The sequence below is a fragment of the Hippocampus comes genome, unplaced genomic scaffold (assembly GCF_001891065.2).
Source record: "Hippocampus comes isolate QL1 unplaced genomic scaffold, H_comes_QL1_v1.1 scaffold219, whole genome shotgun sequence".
Classification (NCBI taxonomy): domain Eukaryota; kingdom Metazoa; phylum Chordata; class Actinopteri; order Syngnathiformes; family Syngnathidae; genus Hippocampus; species Hippocampus comes.
The window spans coordinates 101,807-120,900 of NW_017805653.1; the positions used below are offsets into that span (position 1 = coordinate 101,807).

At 42.1% G+C, this 19,094-nt stretch overlaps 2 protein-coding genes across 8 annotated transcripts in view; one reads left to right on the forward strand and one right to left on the reverse strand.

The window, feature by feature from the left end:
• Nucleotides 1–889: 889 nt before the first annotated feature.
• Nucleotides 890–15,734, reverse strand: LOC109522878 (gastrula zinc finger protein XlCGF26.1-like). Of its 6 annotated transcripts, none has more exons than XM_019881707.1 (4): nucleotides 15,198–15,734; nucleotides 13,628–13,900; nucleotides 9,427–11,287; nucleotides 890–1,417 (listed from the first exon to the last, which is right to left on the reverse strand). In XM_019881707.1, the coding sequence occupies exons 1-4, from the start codon at nucleotides 15,226–15,228 to the stop codon at nucleotides 1,072–1,074; spliced, it is 2,511 nt and encodes an 836-aa protein (XP_019737266.1). In that variant the 5' UTR covers nucleotides 15,229–15,734; the 3' UTR covers nucleotides 890–1,071. The 6 variants fall into 6 exon arrangements, 5 of the variants coding, with proteins under 5 accessions (XP_019737266.1, XP_019737268.1, XP_019737269.1 ...); XM_019881709.1 differs by having other exon boundaries at nucleotides 1,357–1,420; nucleotides 9,680–11,287; nucleotides 15,198–15,730; XR_002169650.1 differs by lacking the exon at nucleotides 890–1,417 and adding an exon at nucleotides 7,172–7,595 and having other exon boundaries at nucleotides 9,238–11,287; nucleotides 15,198–15,726.
• A 74-nt stretch (nucleotides 15,735–15,808) lies between these two features.
• Nucleotides 15,809–19,094, forward strand: part of LOC109522882 (zinc finger and SCAN domain-containing protein 2-like) — a 10,924-nt gene continuing 7,638 nt past the window's right edge. Inside the window, exon 1 of one of the 2 annotated variants that reach the window (XM_019881718.1) lies at nucleotides 15,809–16,302. In XM_019881718.1, the coding sequence (XP_019737277.1) occupies nucleotides 16,176–16,302 (127 nt within the window). In that variant the 5' untranslated portion in view covers nucleotides 15,809–16,175. The remainder of the gene's footprint in view (nucleotides 16,303–19,094) is intronic. The other variant, XM_019881717.1, reaches the window with a different exon arrangement.

Sequence of the window (19,094 nt, forward strand, 5' to 3'; positions counted from 1 at the left end):
TAGATTTTCTTCTTTTCTTTGGTATTGGAAATGATCAATATATATTATTGCACAACAAGGGGTAGGACTAGATAAGTTGTATACTTCTTCCTACTCCTTTGAACATATAACTGTGATGATGTTTGTATTACTTACTTTTACTTTTATTTTCCTTTCATAATTTTTGTTTGCATTTTGTCATGCTATTGTATGTTTTATATATGTTCAATAAACAAACAAACAAACAAACAAACAAACAAATGCTTTGCCACAAACTGAGCAGTCAAAAGGTTTCTCATCAGTGTGTGTTTTTGTGTGTTCTGTCAAGTGTCCCTTCTTAGAAAATCTTTGGCCACAAACAGAGCAGGAAAAAGGTTTCTCACCAGTGTGGGTTCTTGTGTGAATTTTTAAGCCTTGCTTCCGAGAGAATCTTTTGCCACAAAGTGAGCAGGAAAACGGTTTCTCACCAGTGTGGGTTCTCATGTGTATTTGAACTGTTTTCCTATCAGAGAATCTTTTGCTGCAAACTGGGCAGGGAAAAGGTTTCTCACAGCTGTGTGTTATTGTGTGTTCTATCAATTGTCCCTTGTGAGAGAATCTTTGGCCACAATCTGAGCTGGAAAAAGGCTTCTCAACAGTGTGGGTTCTTGTGTGTCGTAACAGGGTTCCGTTCCGAGAGAATCTTTTGTCACAAACTGAGCAGGAGAAAGGTTTCTTACCAGTATGTGTACTTAAGTGACATTTTAAGCTTCCCTTCTTAGAGAATGTTTGGCCACAAACTGAGCAGGCAAAAGGTTTCTCACCAAAGTGTTAGGTTTTATGTTCAGTCAGCTGTTCCTTAGTGGAGAATCTGTGTCCACAAATTGAGCAGAAATACGGTTTCTCACTGGTGTGGATTTTTGAGTGACGGTTTAAGCTTCCCTTTCAGGAGAATCTATTGCCACAAAATGAGCAGACAAAAAGTTTCTCACCGGTGTGGGTTCTTTCGTGCAGTTTTATGCTTTGCCTTTGAGAGAATGCTTTGCCACAAACTGAGCAGTCAAAAGGTTTCTCACCAGTGTGCTTTTATGTGTGTTCTGTCAAGTGTCCCTTTTAAGAGAATCTTTGGCCACAAACTGAGCAGGAAAAAGGTTTCTCACCAGTGTGGGTTCTTGTGTGAATTTTTAAGCCTTGCTTCCGAGAGAATCTTTTGCCACAAAGTGAGCAGGAAAACGGTTTCTCACCAGTGTGGGTTATCATGTGTATTTGAACTGTTTTCCTATCAGAGAATCTTTTGCTGCAAACTGAGCAGGGAAAAGGTTTCTCACAGCTGTGTGTTATTGAGTGTTCGATCAATTGTCCCTTGTGAGAGAATCTTTGGCCACAATCTGAGCTGGAAAAAGGCTTCTCAACAGTGTGTGATCTTGTGTGTATTTTTAAGGTTCCCTTCTCAGAGAATCCACAGTGGTCTCCATCACCTTTTGATGTCATGTGTTGATATGAGCTGCTGCATGGAGAGCACGCCCCTGTGCTCGCTAAACTTTGACCATGATCTTCACTCTTCAAGTTGCCACCATTCGATGGCAACTTGCAGATATCCTCCTCCCCATCCTCTTTGATATAAAGAGGATTTCCTTCATCGTCCTTGGTGTGGAGGTGCTTTTCCTCTTCCTCCTCTTTGATGTGAGTCTGGCTCCTCCTTTTCTTGAATGCAGGGGAGCTCTTCATCCTCCACTTCCTCCTTAATGTGGGGGTACTCTGACTCCCGCAGTCCAGGACCAACATCTTCACGGATGCCTTCAAGACATATGAAGTCAAACACAAAACGTTTGGTTATATCAATTTGCATCTTGAAATTTTGAATTTGCGGACAGTTGTTTATATTTTTGTTTGGAACTTCAGGCTATTAGAATAAATAGGTAAAAATATGTTTGTTATCAAAATGATCTACCCATTGAGGCTCCTGTGGTTTATCTGTCCTTGAAAGACCAGTGACAGACATTTGTCTTGATGACAAGCGTGTAAAATTGACTCTCAGACTTGAGGTTGGGGTTTGTGTGTGTGTGTTTTTTGGTTGTTTGTTTTTTCATGCATTTCACTCTTTTTGTCCCTATGCTAACAACGTGGTGGTTGTTCTATTTTGTAGAGTCAAAAATAATTAGGGGCCAGTTGCGGTGGAGCCATTTTCAGTGTGTGGCGTGGTGGAAGGATACTGAAGATGGTTGCGGCCTGATTCGGGTGGGGCGCACGGGATGACTTTTGCATTTGACCGCAGGCTTGTGACCATTTCTGGAGTCAACGTTTCGACAATATGTGCTTTGTTTTTTTTTTTTTTTTGCATCATTAACTTGGCACATCCAAACTTGATTTTGTATGCCGAAGAATTTTTGCTCATAACTTATTGGAATAAGTTACCGGAGCCAAACTGAACCATTATGTCACGATTTCAAGAACTGGCACAGGATGTAGCTTATTGTAGCAAAGGTGGCCAGCATCCTGAGCAGATGTTCAATACACGCAACAAAAACAAAACAGAACAAAACCAAAACATTTTGTCAAAATATGACTTGGGCCATTATTTTAAGAGGGTGATGATTTGATGTCTCGCTGTTTTGACAAGTGGTTTCCTTGTTAGTGCTATCAATGAACCGATGACACTTTATTTTTTTTCTCCCCCCCAATTTTGCTGCTGTAGACTGCAAATTTCCCCAGTGTGGGACAAATAAATGTTATCTTATCTTATCTTATCTTATGAGACAAAGGTGGAATGGATTCCTCCAAAACACCTAACAATTTTTTTTTTTGGGGGGGGGGGCTGCTTAATAAATAAATAAATAGATAAATAAGTAAATAAATAAATAACTAAAATACAATAAAATAAAATAAAATAAAAAGGGTTTGTGTACACCTAAGGACTCAGCCAAAAGAATCTTTTTGTAAAATAGAGTTTAGCATTGAATGATGTCATAAATCTGTCAAAGGCCCAAACTTTCAGACAGAGTGGTTCTCCTGCTGCATCATTTTGGAAGAGGACGTCCCAGGTGTGACCAGCGTGCCTCTGACAATTGATGCAGAATACAACCAGATGCACATTTTGCGTTAGCTTTTTTTCTTTTATATCAATTTATGCTCAAGAGAAGCCAAAAGAGAAATCACAATTACATTTCAATGAATTGCCAAGCCTTACCTTCGGTTTTATAGCATTGGCTTGAGCTGCTGTTTGGAGGCTTCGCTGCATTGCTTTTCTTACTTTGACCTTGGTCTTCGCTCTTCAAAGAGACACCGGTCGATGACAGCTTGGTGATGTCTGCCTCTTTCTCTTTGACGCCGGGGTGCCCTTTTTCCTCCTCCTCGCTGTGAGAATGCTGTTCATGCTCCTCTTTTTTTATTGTGAAGGAGCCGCGTCTCATGTGAGTGGCCTCTGGTTCCTGCTGCTCCGGACAAAGGTGTTCATTGACGTCTGCAAGACACATGAGGACACTCATGGTTTGCTCAAGGCAATTCTCATGTGTTGACTTTAATGTACGATCACAAGACTCGAATTACGCAACTTGGCATCGCAAATTGCGAGTCAATATTCATATTTTGTGGCTCAGTCAAGCAACGATTAATTCACAACTAATCGATTATCAAACAGGGTTTAATGATGACAGAGAAGTAACATAATTGTCATTTTTCCCTAAAAAATTTGCGATTGCGATTTTGTGTGTTCTGTTGTATTATTGTTGTTTTAATGCTAAAGGGTCAAGAAGACACTTTGTTACAGCTGTAGCTATTGTGAAAGTGCTACATAAAGATGTATTGTATTGTATTCTATTGTATTGGGTTTTGTTTTTCGCAAGCAGTGAATGGCGCACAAGCCACTTTGTTTTCAATCTATTGTGTGCACAGATATTGTGTCTACAGCAAATGCAAGAGCAAAGTTTAATTGAGGTAATTTTATTTTTATTGCCCTTACTCCCAAGAGTCTCCTCACAGAAACACAGTTGCAAAAATATTGGTGACAAAGACTATGCCGCCCATGCCACCTAACTACACACCAAACTGGGGCATGGGAAAAACTCAAACTCCATTTCAGAGGAAATACAGAAACTGCAAGGAACCACTGATGAGAGTCCAAATATTTGTGTAAATCCATCAGAATGTGCACATACATCAGGCTCGTCAAAAAAATTAATTTGTTGGAAGCATGCCAGTGCTCCAAGGCTACAACGGCCCTTCATAGCTGTAGTTTGTTTCTTTATTTAATGAATTAATTAAACAAAAGCGAGAGTAAGAAGTTACCCCACCTGCTCTGTGAAGAACAATTCTTGTCTGCGTCCTGCATACAGCGTCCAGGAGTTGACGTAGTCGTTCGTTGTCCCGTTTTGCTCCACAAAGTTGCTCCTCGTACTCTACTGTCCTTCTTGCATACATGTTCACATCACAATCACAACACTTTACGATCACACTTGATCTCTGCTTGGCGATGTGTTGACCACAAACGCCTCTTTTTGTGAGCGGCTAGCAAACTAAGCTAAAGTAAGACAACGCTAGGCCGAAAAACGTTAACGTGCACTAAGACGGGGTGACGATAACCAGAACCGAATATTTAGTGGACGTTGTTTTGTGATGGGCGTATCTCATCGAATATTCCAACGTGTACGTGTACATCGCGAACGGAGTTTATTTTAGCTTGTTAGCCGCGAACAACACTGTGGTCAAGCCAGCCGCCACAGCGTTTGTTAACATTCTACATTCCGGTAATGTGCCGTTGGCCGCCTTCAAAATAAAAGAGATCCAACTCATGCATTTGTAACGGGTGATACATGACGTTTATTAAATGACGACGGAAGTGACGCAGCAGCGCACAGTATGGCACCAGCTTCCAGACGTAGCTCAGGCAGAGATACGAGAAAGTCGCATTGGGAAGTAGCATCCCGTTGATGGTCCGCATTCATTTATAATTTTATGAAAATATTTCACGTTGTTTTTCTTTTTCTATTGTGTGGTGTGCTTAATTAGTTCCGTGATTCGTTCTGAGTCCACATTGCTTTTTGTATTGTTATTTAATTTACGTTTTGCCGAGTGAAAGTTTTTACACGTTCAGTTCCTCGAGAGCTATATTCTGCCTGTTTTCAATCCCACCCTATTCCAACACACCTGATTCAAATTATCAGATCATCTGCCAGCCCTGTAGAGGCCTGAAACAATCATGAACAGTTGAATCAGGTGCGTAGGAGTAGGGAGGTATCTAAAACAGGCAGGATATGGTTCTCGAGGAACGGGAGTTCCCTATCCCTGACTTAAGTTGATAGAAAGTGCCTGAAGGGGGTGGGAGGGTCTGTCCGTCATAGCTGTTAGCTAAGCTAGCATCCTCCTGTTGCAGACCTCCTCCAGAGTGTCCAGGGAGCAACCCAGGACAGAGTTGGCCCTCCTGACCAGTTGGTCCAGTCTTTCTCTGTCCCGGGCTGGGATGCTGCCTGATCAGCAGACTATGCCATAATGAATGGCTGAGACCACCACAGAGTCATAAGAAGGAGTGACCCCTGAACTTCAAAAGACCTCAGTTTTCTGAGCAGGAAGAGCCTCTGCCCCTTCCCGATCAGAGCGTCCGTGTTGTTCGACCAGTCTAGTTTGTTGTTGAAAAGAACACCCACGTACTTGTAGGAAGCCACCCTCTCTATGTCCGTACCCTGGATGTTCATCGGTGCAGGTGAAGACTGTTTCCTGCAGAAATCCACAACCAGCTCCTTAGTTTTCCTGGGGTTGATCCGGAGATGGTTCTGCAGGCACCAGTCCACGAAGTCCTCCGTCAGTCCCCTCTACTCCCAATCATCTCCGTCCGTAGTGAGGCCGACGATCGTGGAGTCATCAGAGAACTTCTGAAGCTGGCAGGTCGGAGTGATGCGGTGTAGAGAGTGAATAGGAATGGAGCCCGGACAGTCCCCTGCGGCGCCCCGGTGCTGCAGAGAAGCCTGTCCGACTCACAGCTCTGTACCCTCATGTACTGTGGCCGGTTTGTGAGGTATTCTGCAATCCATGATATGAGGTGGTGGTCCACTGGCGTGCTGCAGCTTGTCCCCCTGCAGGTTGGGCTGGATGGTGCTGAAGGCACTGGAGAAATCCAAGAACGTGATCCTCAAAGTGCTCCCAGATTTCACCCGATTTAACCAAATTTCACCTGATATTTAAGAAATCATTAAAAAAAAATCTTTGTTATCCCGCAACCACACCAGGTCTAGGGCATACGAGGCCACTCCTATTATCCAACCAAAGTACTGTCATTCAGATCTGATGTTCATTTCAACATAAAAGGCCTCTGAAATATGACATTGTGACCTTCTCGCATGATTTCCAAAAATAATTTAAAGCATGAATTTCAGTTATCCCTTAACCAGTGTAGGTCTAGGGGACACTGGGCCACACCGGGTATCCAATGACAGTGCTGCCATTCAAATCTGATGTTCCACTTGAAAATAAAAGGACTCTGAAATCAGACATGTTCATTTTTTCACCCAAATTTCAAAAGAAAATCTTAAAAAATTATTTTTAGGTACCTCTCAACCTGACCCGGTCTAGAGTTACTATTCTGGCCCCTGAAAAGCCATATAATATTTATTTTCTGTTTCTATAGCTACAGAGCAATTTGGTATTGTGAAAGGCACACCGTATGTTGTTGCGTGAGACATCTCCTCTTTCATGTTGGACGGGGAAGTTCCAAAAGATGGACTGCAAGTTGGTTTCCTCAGCCAAGCACAGCCTGTATGTCTATATTTTGTAAATTTATGCAATATTATTAATTAGTGGGGTGTGTTCACTGTGAATTTACATTTGAGGCATGTTGCAATTGTTTTCGGTTAGCATTTATGAAAAGCGATTCGCGCATTAGCTCGTGAACGTTATCAACACTAACGTAGTCACGCGTTCGTCATGTGTCAGGCAAGTGGGGCACATTGTTTTGCCACGTTTTATTTTACAACAATCTGTAAGTGTTTTTATGTGTGTGTGTTACAGTTTGACACCTTCCTGACTCGCCTCTACGGTGAATAAATTGCAAGAAACATCAACGGGTGTGGTCATTGAAGGAGTTATCTGTCTGTCTAAGCGCAGCGGGGACGTGGCAAGGTCAGAACAGTTACCATTGACTTTATTTTCTATCTCAACTTCAGAACGCTTCTTGGTGCTATTCTGAGAGACTCTAATCCCTAATTAAAAAAGCTTCACATAAGTGGCACAGCCATCTTCTTACTGAGATTCCTTCTGCTTTTTTGTGCAGCTGAACAGAATCAACACATATTCAGGTAAATGGCCTGGTGGTAGAGCATCCAAGTGCCTCGGTGTCATGAGACAGAGAACTCCACGTAGATCATAGTGAAGTTAGATATCGTAGATACTTTGAAAAAACAATCAAACGTTTGTCATCAGTTAAAACATCATATTACCTGATGGTAGCGTGTTATTCAAAATATCTTTCGAAATGTCATCCGTCTGTGGCCCGATCTTGTGCCTCAAATTTAATTTTGAATTATTAAAATCCAACCAATCAGAGACCCGCGCAGCAGACATAAGGTATGGCCAACGGGGTCTGTCAATCATGTCGTACACACACCGCTGTCTCCAGCCATTTCAGTGACTACTCCAGTGGAGCAGCAGTCCTGTGTGAATAGTGGTGGTTCACCGAGGGTAAAAAAAAAAAATACATACAGATACATACATACATATGAAATAGCATTTGCCCCCTTCCTGATTTCTGTGTTCTTTGCACATATATCACATACAAAGGTTTCAGCTCATCAAACCAATAATAATATCACACAGAAACTACCCAAGGAAATGCAAAATGCAGCTGCTAAATGCAAATTTAATTTATTCAGGCACAAAAAAATCCCCCAAACCTTTCTGACCCTCTGTGAAAAAGTAACTGCCCCCTTGTTAAATCACAAAGTAACTGTGAATAACGACAGTTTTGGGAAAGCTGAGTTCAATTTTACAAGCAACACACTTGCTCCACATTTGTTGAATCAAGAAATTACATAAATAGAACCTGTAAGACAAAGTGAAGTCGGCTGGAAAAAGTTATTTAAATATATGAGTCTGGAAAAAGTTACAAATCAATTTCCAAGACTCTGAGGCTTCAGCAAACCGCTGTCAGAGCCATTATCCACAAATGGATAAAACTGGGAACAGTGGCAAACATTCCCAGGAGTTGGCGACCAGCTAAAATTACTCCAAGAGTGCAATGATGACTCATCCAGGAGGTTGCAAAAGAACCTAGAACAACACCCAAAGAACTCTAGACCTCGCTGGCCTCAGTTCAGGTCAGTGTTCACGACTCTACCATAAGAAAGGCACTGGCCAAAAATGGTATCCATGGGAGATCTCGCAGGTGAAAACCACTGCTGTCCAAAAAGAACACAAAGGCTCATCTTACATTTGCCAAAAGACATTTTGATGAACTAGAGCAGGGGTGTCAAACGTACGTCCCGCGGGCCGGATCCGGCCCCCAAAGGACTTCAATCCGGCCCGCGAGATGATTATGTAAAGCAGTGGTGTCAAACATACGGTCCGCGGGCCGTTCCATCAGGCCCACAGGATAATTTAAAAGTGAAGAAAATGCATAAAAGACACAGAATAAATATTTTTAATAATGTGCAATTCATTGAGTATCCGCTAGGGGACACTGTTTTGATCAGAGAAAAAGACAACAGCAGCCTCAGTCCATCACTGAGACAGACCCATGACAGCAGACGCTATCAATAGCACTCTCACATTTACACATTTAATAGCACGCTCCTTAGTTTGTAAGGTGTAGGCAGGGATTACATTTAGATTTTATATGCACGTGTAAATGGTTTAAAACTTCCTTTCTTTATAAATCTCGTTTAATCTTAAAGTGCATTACTCTATTTTTCAAAACTAATTACTTGTTAAAGTTTGTACAATCAGTGGGATCAGTTGCAATGCATATATGTGAATGATAAAAGTAAATTGCACATTTGTCGAAGGAAATGTAAGGTGCTTCATGAAATGTTTTGTAAAAGATATGTTCATTTAATTTCAACATTTTCCTAATGTTCTTGTGCTTCTTTATACCAAAACAAAGGAAAGACATATTGTTTTGGTTATTTATAGCAAAGTATGGTATCATTTTAATGGTCTGGCCCACTTGACATCTACCCAGGCCGTATGTGGCCCACCATGTGAAATGAGTTTGACACCCCTGAACTAGAGTGAAAACACAAAATGAATAAAACTCTGATGACAACTCACAATACTTTCAAATTCATTGCTACAAACCTCTGAGCTTTCCACTGCAGTGATGGAAAACAAAACTTCAGCTTTCACCCCAAAGAAAGTAAATAGAATTCAGTCATCTTTGGAGTGTGAAGTGATGAAGCCTGCTCAGATCAGAGGAGAAAGCTTCATTGATTACTGCTTGTCTCGCCAACACACTTGTGATTCTTCACCTGATACTTCCAAGAGAATTTTTGGCCACAGACTGAACAGGCAAAGGGTTTTTCACCAGTGTGGGTTCTTGTGTGTCGTAACAGAGTTCCTTTTCGAGAGAATCTTTTGCCGCAAACTGAGCAGGAAAAAGGTTTCTCACCAGTGTGCTTTCTGGTGTGTGTCTTTAAGTCTGTCTGACGAGAGAATCTCTGACCACAAACTGAACAGGCAAAAGGTTTCTCACCAGAGTGTTTGGCTATATGTTCTGTCAATTGTCCCTTGATCGAGAATTTTTGTCGACAAATTGAGCAGAAATACGGTTTCTCACCAGTGTGGGTTCTTGTGTGACGTTTTAAGCTTTCCTTTCGGGAGAATCTTTTGCCACAAAATGAGCAGATAAAAAGTTTCTCACCAGTGTGGGTTCTTGTGTGATGTTTTAAGCTTTGCCTCCGGGCAAATGCTTTGTCACAAACTGAGCAGACAAAAGGTTTCTCCCTAGTGTGTGTTCTTGTGTGCTCTGTCAAGTGTCCTTTAACAGAGAATCTTTGGCCACAAACCGAGCAGACAAATGGTTTCTCACCAGTGTGGGTTCTTGTGTGAATTTTTAAACTTGCCTTATTTGAGAGTCTTTTGCCACAAACTGAGCAGACAAAAGGTTTCTCACGAGTGTGTGTTTTCGTGTGTGTTCTTAAGTGTGTATTATCAGAGAAACTTTTGCCACAAACTGAGCAGGGAAAGGGTTTCTCTCTCGAGTGTGTTCTTGTGTGTTCTGTCAAGTGACTCTTTATAGAAAATCTTTGGCCACAAACCAAGCAGGCATAAGGGTTCTCACCAGTGTGTGTTTTTCTGTGTATTTTTAAGTGTCCTTTAACAGTGAATATTTGGCCACAAATTGAACAGACAAATTGTTTCCCACCATTGTGGGTTCTTTTGTGAATTTTTAAGCTTTGCTTCCGATAGAATGTTTTGCCACAAAGTAAGCAGAAAAACGGTTTCTCACCAGTGTGAGTTCTTGCGTGCCGTCCTAAGCTTCCCTTCTGAGAGAATCTTTGGCCACAAAGTGAGCAGGCAAAAGGTTTCTCACCAGTGTGGGTTCTTGTGTGTATTTTTACTGTTTTCCTGTCAGAGAATCTTTTGTTGCAAACTGAGCAGGGAAAAGTTTTCTCACGACTGTGTGTTATTGTGTGTTCTATCAATTGTCCCTTCAGAGAGAATCTTTGACCACAAATTGAGCAGACAAAAGGGTTCTCCTTGGCGTGTGTTCTTTGGTGACTCTTTAAAGTTACCTTGTGAGAAAATCTTTGGCCACAATCTGAGCAGGAAAAAGGCTTCTCACCAGTGTGGCTAATCATATGACTCTTCAAACAGCTCTTATAAACATAGGTTTTCCGGCACTGAGAACATTTCCAGCGTTTGGCAGTTTCACTTGTCATATCACCTTCAGGCGGTTCAGCATCAGTATGAGAGTGTGACGTTGTCCCATCACTATCTGATCGGGGAGCTGAGTGGCCGTCCACCCGTGACCCTGTACAGTGGCCTGCATCACCTTCTGTTCTCATGTGTTGACTTGAGATGCTGCTGCTTAGAGGCCCCGCCCCTCCGCTCGCTTCACTTTGACCTTCATCTTTACTCTTCAAAGGGCCACCAGTCGATGGAAACTTACAGATATACTCCTCCTCTTCCGCTTTGATGTAGGGAGGCTTTCCTTCATCCTGCTTGGTGTTATGATGCTTTTGCTCCTCCTCCTCTTTGATGCGAGTGGGCTCCTTCTCCTTTTTAATGAGAGGGGGGTCAGGCTCCCCCTTTTCTTTAATGTGTGGTGGCTCTTCATCCTCCACTTCCTCCTTAATGTGGGGAGACTGTGGCTCCTGCCGCCCAGGACCAACATCTTCACTGATATCTTCAAGACACATGAAGATAAACAGAAAATGTTTGATGGTGTCAATTCTCAAGTTTAAACTTTGAATTTGCACACTATTGTTTATATTTAAACTCAAGGTGCATTGGAGCTTAAGGCTCTTCAAATAAAAAAGGTAGTTATTTATTAGCAAAATGATCTACCCAATGAGGCTGCTGTGGTTTATCTGTCCGCATTAAGACAAAAACAAATGTGATTGAAAGACCGGTGACAAAAGTTTGTCATAATGACAAATGTGTAAAATCGACTATCAGACTTGAGGCTGAGGTTTGTGTGTGTGTATGTTAAGATGTTAAGAATGTAGTGGTTGTTTTATCTTGCATAAGGGGTGTTCACACGGCACAAATTTTATCCGGCGCTGCACCAATGTATTTTGTTGCGATATCGTTTACACCGGAGCAAATTTTGTGGAGCGTTCACACATAGAACGACGCTGAGCGTGGCAGCACAGGCGCAGCGTCGGTGCAGCTCCACTTGCGTTCACACGGCAGTTTCTGCAGCGGAGCAAAATGACAGAAAACAAATGAGTTGTCGTGTTGGTTCTTTTTTAAACGTATACACAACTCAAGCAACTACTGTACAGGCACGTCCTTCTCCTTCTCGGTCTCCGTGCCTTCTGCTCGAGAGTGACCGCCCCCCGATACCGTAAATCAACGACGACTTCAATGACACTCAGAAAAGCAAAAATGTAATGCGCCAAACAGAAAAATCAAGAGAGGAAATCACGAAATAAATTCAATGGGGCACGGGGGGTTGTGAACACACAACAAAGGAACAAACTACACAAACAACTCCGAGACAGTCCAGTCTCCTACAAAAGGAAAGATGACGTTTGGAGACTATCCCCCCACCATTCTAGTTGAGATGGTATAACCCAAGAGGTGCTTTGCTACTGTTACCAGCTTCGTCTTGTGTCGTTATTAAACAAACACATGACGGAAGTCCGACAGAGCACGAAAGCAACGCATTCTCGCCGTACGTAATCAACTCTTCTCATGTGTACAGAGGCTACTCCCCCCTCGCAAACGAGCATTTGCTCCGGAGCAAATTGTAGCGTTCACACGTGCAAATTTACATCGGTGCTGCACCGCAAACGAGCATTTGCTCTGGAGCAAATTTTTAAACCACCTCCCTGAGGTGGATCAAATTTGGTCCGGTGTAAGCTGTTTAGCGGTGCTACGCCGGAGCAAATTTGCACGTATGAACGCTCAACTGGCGCAGTGCCGGTGCTGTGTCGGACCAAATGTTGCCGTGTGAACACCCCTATATTCATCAATAATTAGGGGCCAGTTGCTGTGGAGCCATTTTCAGTGTGTGGCGTAGTGGAAACATATTGAAGATGGCCGCTGCCTAATTGACCGCAGGCTTGTGACCATTCTTGGAATCAACGTTTTGACAATCTGAGGCTTGATCGTGTGCGGGCCAAAGTCCTTGGACGCATGCAAAAAAGATCATATTGAATTGTAGTTGCCCTCTCTAAGCACTCTGGTGCACTTAGTGCAAGATGATGATTCTTGCAAGCGGAATGTTTCTTCAGTCAAATGGCATGTCATACTGGGGCACCATATTGGAGAACATCATCCCCATGTTCTCTGACTTGTCGAGACAAAAGGTGGGCATCATTTGCCAAAATTTAAGAACAAACTGTGGTGGAATTGGGACGAGCCCTATTTGTGATTTAACGTTATTTCAGGTCATGTTGACATCGGTAGTACCAGTTTGTGACGGGAATATAAGCTCGGGAAACACAGTCTTGACGATGAGTTGAGTGGGGCATGACACCGCGATGCGCTGCCGAGAACCACTTCAAAATAAAAGAGTTTTTTATTTGCCAAGGTAAGGTTTATTTTGAAGTTGGACTATTTACCACAGTGGTGGCGTGCCACTGTCAGGCATACCATGAGCCGCTTATCCTCACAAGGGTCGTGGTGGTTGCTGGAGCCTATCCCAGCCATCTTCGGGCAGGAGGCGGGAGACATCCTGAACCGGTTGTCAGCCAATCACAGGGCACACATAGACGAACAACCATCCGCGCTCACATTCACACCGAGGGACAATTTTGAGTGTTCAATCAGGCTGCCATGCATGTTTTTTGGGAATGTGGGTGGAAACCGGAGCACCCAGAGAAGATCTACGCAGACCCGGGGGAAACCGGAGCTGGAATTGAACCTCTGGTACGGGTACCTCTGCACTGTGAAGTCAACGCGCTCAGCACTGTGTACCACCGGGCCGCCTTGCTTTTTTGTTTTGTTTATGAACTTATGATCGAGAGAAGACAAAATCGAAATCACGATTACATTTCAATGAACTGGCCAGCTCTACCTTCAGATTTATAGCGTTGACTTGAGCTTCTGCTTGGAGGCTTCACTACATTGCTTTTCTCACTTTGATCTTGGTCTTCGCTCTTCAAAGAGACACCGGTCGATGACAGCTTGGTGATGTCTGCCTCTTTCTCTTTGACGCCGGGGTGCCCTTTTTCCTCCTCCTCGCTGTGAGAATGCTGTTCATGCTCCTCTTTTTTTATTGTGAAGGAGCCGCGTCTCATGTGAGTGGCCTCTGGTTCCTGCTGCTCCGGACAAAGGTGTTCATTGACGTCTGCAAGACACATGAGGACTTGTTTGTTCAAGGCAATTCTCATGTGTTGACTTTAATGTTCTGTAATGAGACTCGAATTACACGAATTAGCATTGCGAATTGCAAGTCAAAATACACATTTTGTGGCTCAGTCAAGCAGCGATTAATTGACAAGGAATCAATTGTCAAATAAGTTTTAATGATGATGGAGAAGTAACCTAATTGTGATCTTTTTCCCTAAAAAAATTGCAATTGTGATTTTGTGTGTTCTGTTGTATTATTGCTGTTTTAATGCTAAAGGGTCAAGAAGACACTTTGTTACAGCTGTAGCTATTGTGAAGGTGCTATATAATGATATATTGTATTGTACTCTACTGTATTGTTTTTTTTTTCGTGAGCAGTGAATGGCACACAAGCCACTTTGTTTTCAATCTATTTTGTGCACAGATATTTTGTCTACAGCAAATGCAAGAGCAAAGTTTAATTGAGGTAATTTTATTTATATTGCCCTTACTCACAAAGTAGTCAACAAGGACTTCACAGATACACAGTTGCAAAAATATCGGTGACAAAGACTATGCCGCCTATGCTGCCCATGCCGCCGAACTCGACACACCAAAGTGGGGCATGGGAAAAACTCAAAACCCCATTTTGGAGGAGATGAAGAAACCACAAGAAGGAACCACTGATGACGGTCTAAAAATGTGTGAAAATTCATCAGAATGTACACATACATCAGGCTTGTCAAAAAAATCCATTTGTTGGAGGCATGCCAGTGCTCCAAGGCTGCAAAGACTCTTTATAGCTGTAATTTACTTTTTTGTCTTTTTTTAATCAAATTTCATCATCTATCACAGGGGTGGCCAACCAGTCAGAGACTAAGAGCCAGTTGTATTACTGTTACCGCAAACAGCCACACACACACACACACACACACACACACACACACACACACACACACACACACACACACACAAAATCATGCACTCACTCACATATGCATGCACGCATAGAGTCTATGTGTTGCCACGTAAATGAAATCGACCCAGGACCATCAAAATCAACAGCATTGGCCTAGGACGCACAGTGTACAGTGCAAACCAAAGCTGTGATTTCCAACCATTCAGATTCACAATTTTCACGTTGCTGTACTCTTGCTACGGTGGCGTCAACCTCTGGTGCCCCTTGAGAATAACAGCAAAATTAATATGTGCGCCCCTGGCTATTGTCAGTTTTTCGTCAGTAATCACAAGAACATAGTTCAAGATCCTTTGTGTATTTCCCTTGAAACAAAAGTGAGAGTAAGAAGTGACCCAACCTGCTCTGTGAAGCACAGTTCTTGGCTTCATCCTGCAAACGGCGTCCAATAGTTGACGTTGTCTTTCGTTGTCCTGTTTTGCTCCACAAAGTTCCTCCTCGTACTGTGCTGTCCTTCTTGTACACACGTTCACATCACAACACTTTACGGTCACACTTGATCTCTGCTTGGCGATGTGTTGACCACAAACGCGTCTCTTTGTGAGCGGCTAGCAAACTAAGCTAAACTAAGATAACGCTAGGCCGAGAAACTTCAACGAACACCAAGACGGGATAACTTTAACCAAAATCGAATATTTAATGGACATTGTTTTGTCCAGTAAAGTAGTGATGAGCGTAACGCATCGAATATTCCAACGTGTACGTGTACATCGGCAATGGATTCAAGAAAAAAAATGTTCAGCGAAAAGCGAGTGGTAAATAAATAAGCGGAGGTGATCTGCAGGCGATGATGTAGTACGGCAACTGTACTTGGACAAACTTTTCTTTCCACGAGTAAATTGCATCATATTTATTCAAATAACATACAATTTCACATACGGACGCTTGTAGTCTTGGATCAGTTTGTTTGTTTTATGTAAGCAGTCACACTGCTGATGTTTATACCATGAATACTTTTCGCGACAATGAAGTTTGTCCCAGTGAAGTTGCCGTAAATTGTTATTTGCAGCGCTACTTGTGCATTCGTTCGTCCTTTTCTCGAAACTACCAATGTTTTTTCCCTGAATTAGTAACGGGGGTACTGAAGTTTCGACTCAGTACGCCCAATTCCTACTTTACTTAACCAAAACATGTTTCGCGAAATCTTCGTGTCCAATTTAAATTGTCTTGGTGCACGTTGAAGCTTTTCGGCCTGGTATAGCTTAGCGTAGTTTATTTTAGCTTGCTAGCCGCCAACAAAGAGACGCGTTTGTGATCAACATGTTGTAAAACTGGCATTAAGTGTGAGCGTTAAGTGTTGTGATTGTCGTGTAAAAAAATGTGCACAAGACGGACGACAGATTACGAGGAGGAACTTTGTGATACAAACAAGGACAACGACAGACAATGTCAACTGCTGGACGACGGTTGGAGGATGCAGCCAAGAAATGTGATTCACAGTGCAGGTTGAGTCACTTCTACATCTCACTTGTTTCCCATTTTTTTCTTGTAAACAACATTTCTGTGTTTCTATTCTAATGGAATCTAATCTGCGTTCCTCGCAACCACAGCAACCCGTTTTGGGTGAAAGGGCAAACAGCTGCAGTTTCTCTTAATGGACAAGTCTTGTTCCCATTTTTGCTTTGATTAATCACAATCATGCATCAGATTTACATGCTTTTCTGGAGCACACTCAAAGTGCTCACAATGGATACGTTCATTTATACACAGAAATGAATATTAGAAGATGCGATTTGGGGTTTGGGACGAAATGACCTTAGAACCCCATTTGCACTTTTGCCAGCTAAAACAGCACATATTAGTAAGCCTAATTTGAAGCTGCAACTGTGTCAGAGTGTCAGCATCAAAGGTGAGTGTTCACTTTCATGTTTTGGTTTGAATCTGCTTACAAAAGTAGTCTGACGGCTCTTGCCATCTTATTCTGAGCACTCGCTGTTAGCAGCAAACGCCAGTGACAGGAGCCATACCATACAATGACAGTCTATACAACTAAATATTTCTTTGGAGCATCCTGAGCAATTGAGCAAGATTTTGGATGTGCTGATGTTGGTGGCAACAGTATGTTACAAGTGGGCTCAGGCCAGCCTCCTGTCAGGAAAACAAATCAAGCCAGTCGCCACAATGATTGTTCATACATATAGATGCGCCACGAGGGCTGTGTGATAATTCGATATCAGCATGTATATCGCGATCGACACATTATCAATACCAATGGCCATCGCACTCAATAAAATATAGATTGCAAAAAAAAAATTGAATGAAAGCAAACCCCAATCCCCGGCATTCTGCGTGCTGTCGGATGTCGGATGGATACGTGGTTTACAAGTACATGTATAGGACTTGCTAGCGTCGGTGTTTACCAGCGCCAACCTGCTCAGCATTGCACTTAACAGGTAAGTAAAAAAAATGCCCTATGACAGAATGATCCATCCAAAAAAATGAAGTCTTTCTAAAACGGATCGTCAACTGTAATGCCTTCAGTACAAGAGAGCATGATTTAGCTACGACGACATTCTTTGGACAACTATTGAAGGTTAATGTAGCTGCATAACAATACTGCTTTGCAGTTGAGTCTCCACAAATAAGCGTTTACGGCGACACTGCTTGAACCAGAAGCGTGAATGTACAGGAAACGACATCACACATTACACTGTATTACAATGTACACATTAGACATTCCTTGAAAATTAGTTGTACAATGAGATATTGTGAAAAAATATTTCTTCTCTTGGTGGTATAAGTTTTATCTGTTAAAATATTGCTTTAACGACGGCGGCAGGGAGTTGGTTCGCAGCCTTTTAAGATTTACCGACCCGGTCAGCTGTTTTTTAAGCATGTCACAAGGAAGCCATGACATTGACAGCTCAGGCGAAGGCTGAAGAGACGGCCGAAACTGTCAGGCCTGTCAGAGTTTTTTTCTTCATCAGTAAAAAGACAATTTTCTGATAAAAAAGAAACCTTAAAACTATTTCAACTAATACAACGACACGGTTATATAATTAAAGATTTAAGTCAAGGGCAACACGGTGTTGACTGGTTAGCACGTCGGCCTCACAGTGCAGAGGTGTAAGGTTCAATCCTGGCCCCGGCCTTCTTGTGTGGAGTTTTTACAATAGTATCCAGCTGCAGACTCGGAGGAGGTAGCTTCAGGCAGTGGTAGACATACGCCGGAAGTGGCTGTGGTAAGTTTAGGCAAATGGATTTTCAAAATAAAATCCCAAAGTGGCTGTGGTAAGTTTAAGTTTCAGTATTTATCTTAACTATACACTTATCAAGTCTTCTCTCTCTCTCTCTCTCTATATCTATCTATCTATCTATCTATCTATCTATATAGATAGATAGATAGATAGATAGATAGATAGATAGATAGATAGATAGATATCTATAATCCTATAATCTATACCTATAATCTATATATATTATATACGACCAAATGAAAGTGAAATGGTCATTAATTGTAATAGGGAATTTAAATTATTTTATCTTTCTTTTAAAATTAAGTTAAGATTATTAATAATTTTTTTATCAAACTAATTTGAGATAGAATTACTTTGACTTATTTGATGACCTACTTTGCAATACAACTAAAATTAGTAGCTCTTAGACTCCATCACAGGTTTGACGAGTAGAATCAATAATTCACAAGGTTTTAATATACAGTAAATATTCCCATCCCCGGAATTCTATGAAAAGGAATTTCCTTCACCCGGAACAAAAACCTGTGCATTAACATTTTGACTACGATATTACATGTTACCGGAACTTACGTAAGCGGAAATTCCACTACCCGTAACCCGGATTGAGACGTCATGCCGCGGGAGCTTAAATACACGCAACGCCCACCCGATGCTACGGAACGACGACACCGAGACACATTTTCACTTCGCGTTTTTCGATCATCAGATTCGAAACGACGACTGTAAGTGAGTTTTTATTGGCGCGTGTTTTACTGTAATTGTGAATGATTTTAACTTTATTCACTTAACGTCCTGTAGAACTCTGCACTAGCTTAAAAGCAGCACCCACTCGACACGACCGAACAGACGTGTTCGCTTCGCCGTTTACATTCATCAGATTCGAAACGAAGACGTGTAAGTGACTTTTTATTGGCGTGCGTTTGACTGCAATTGTGAAAGATTTTAACTTTATTCACTTACGTCGTGTAGATCATGGCATCGAAACGTAGAAGAACTGTAATGACTGGAGCGGAGCGAGTGAAATGCATCCGTTTGAGCGA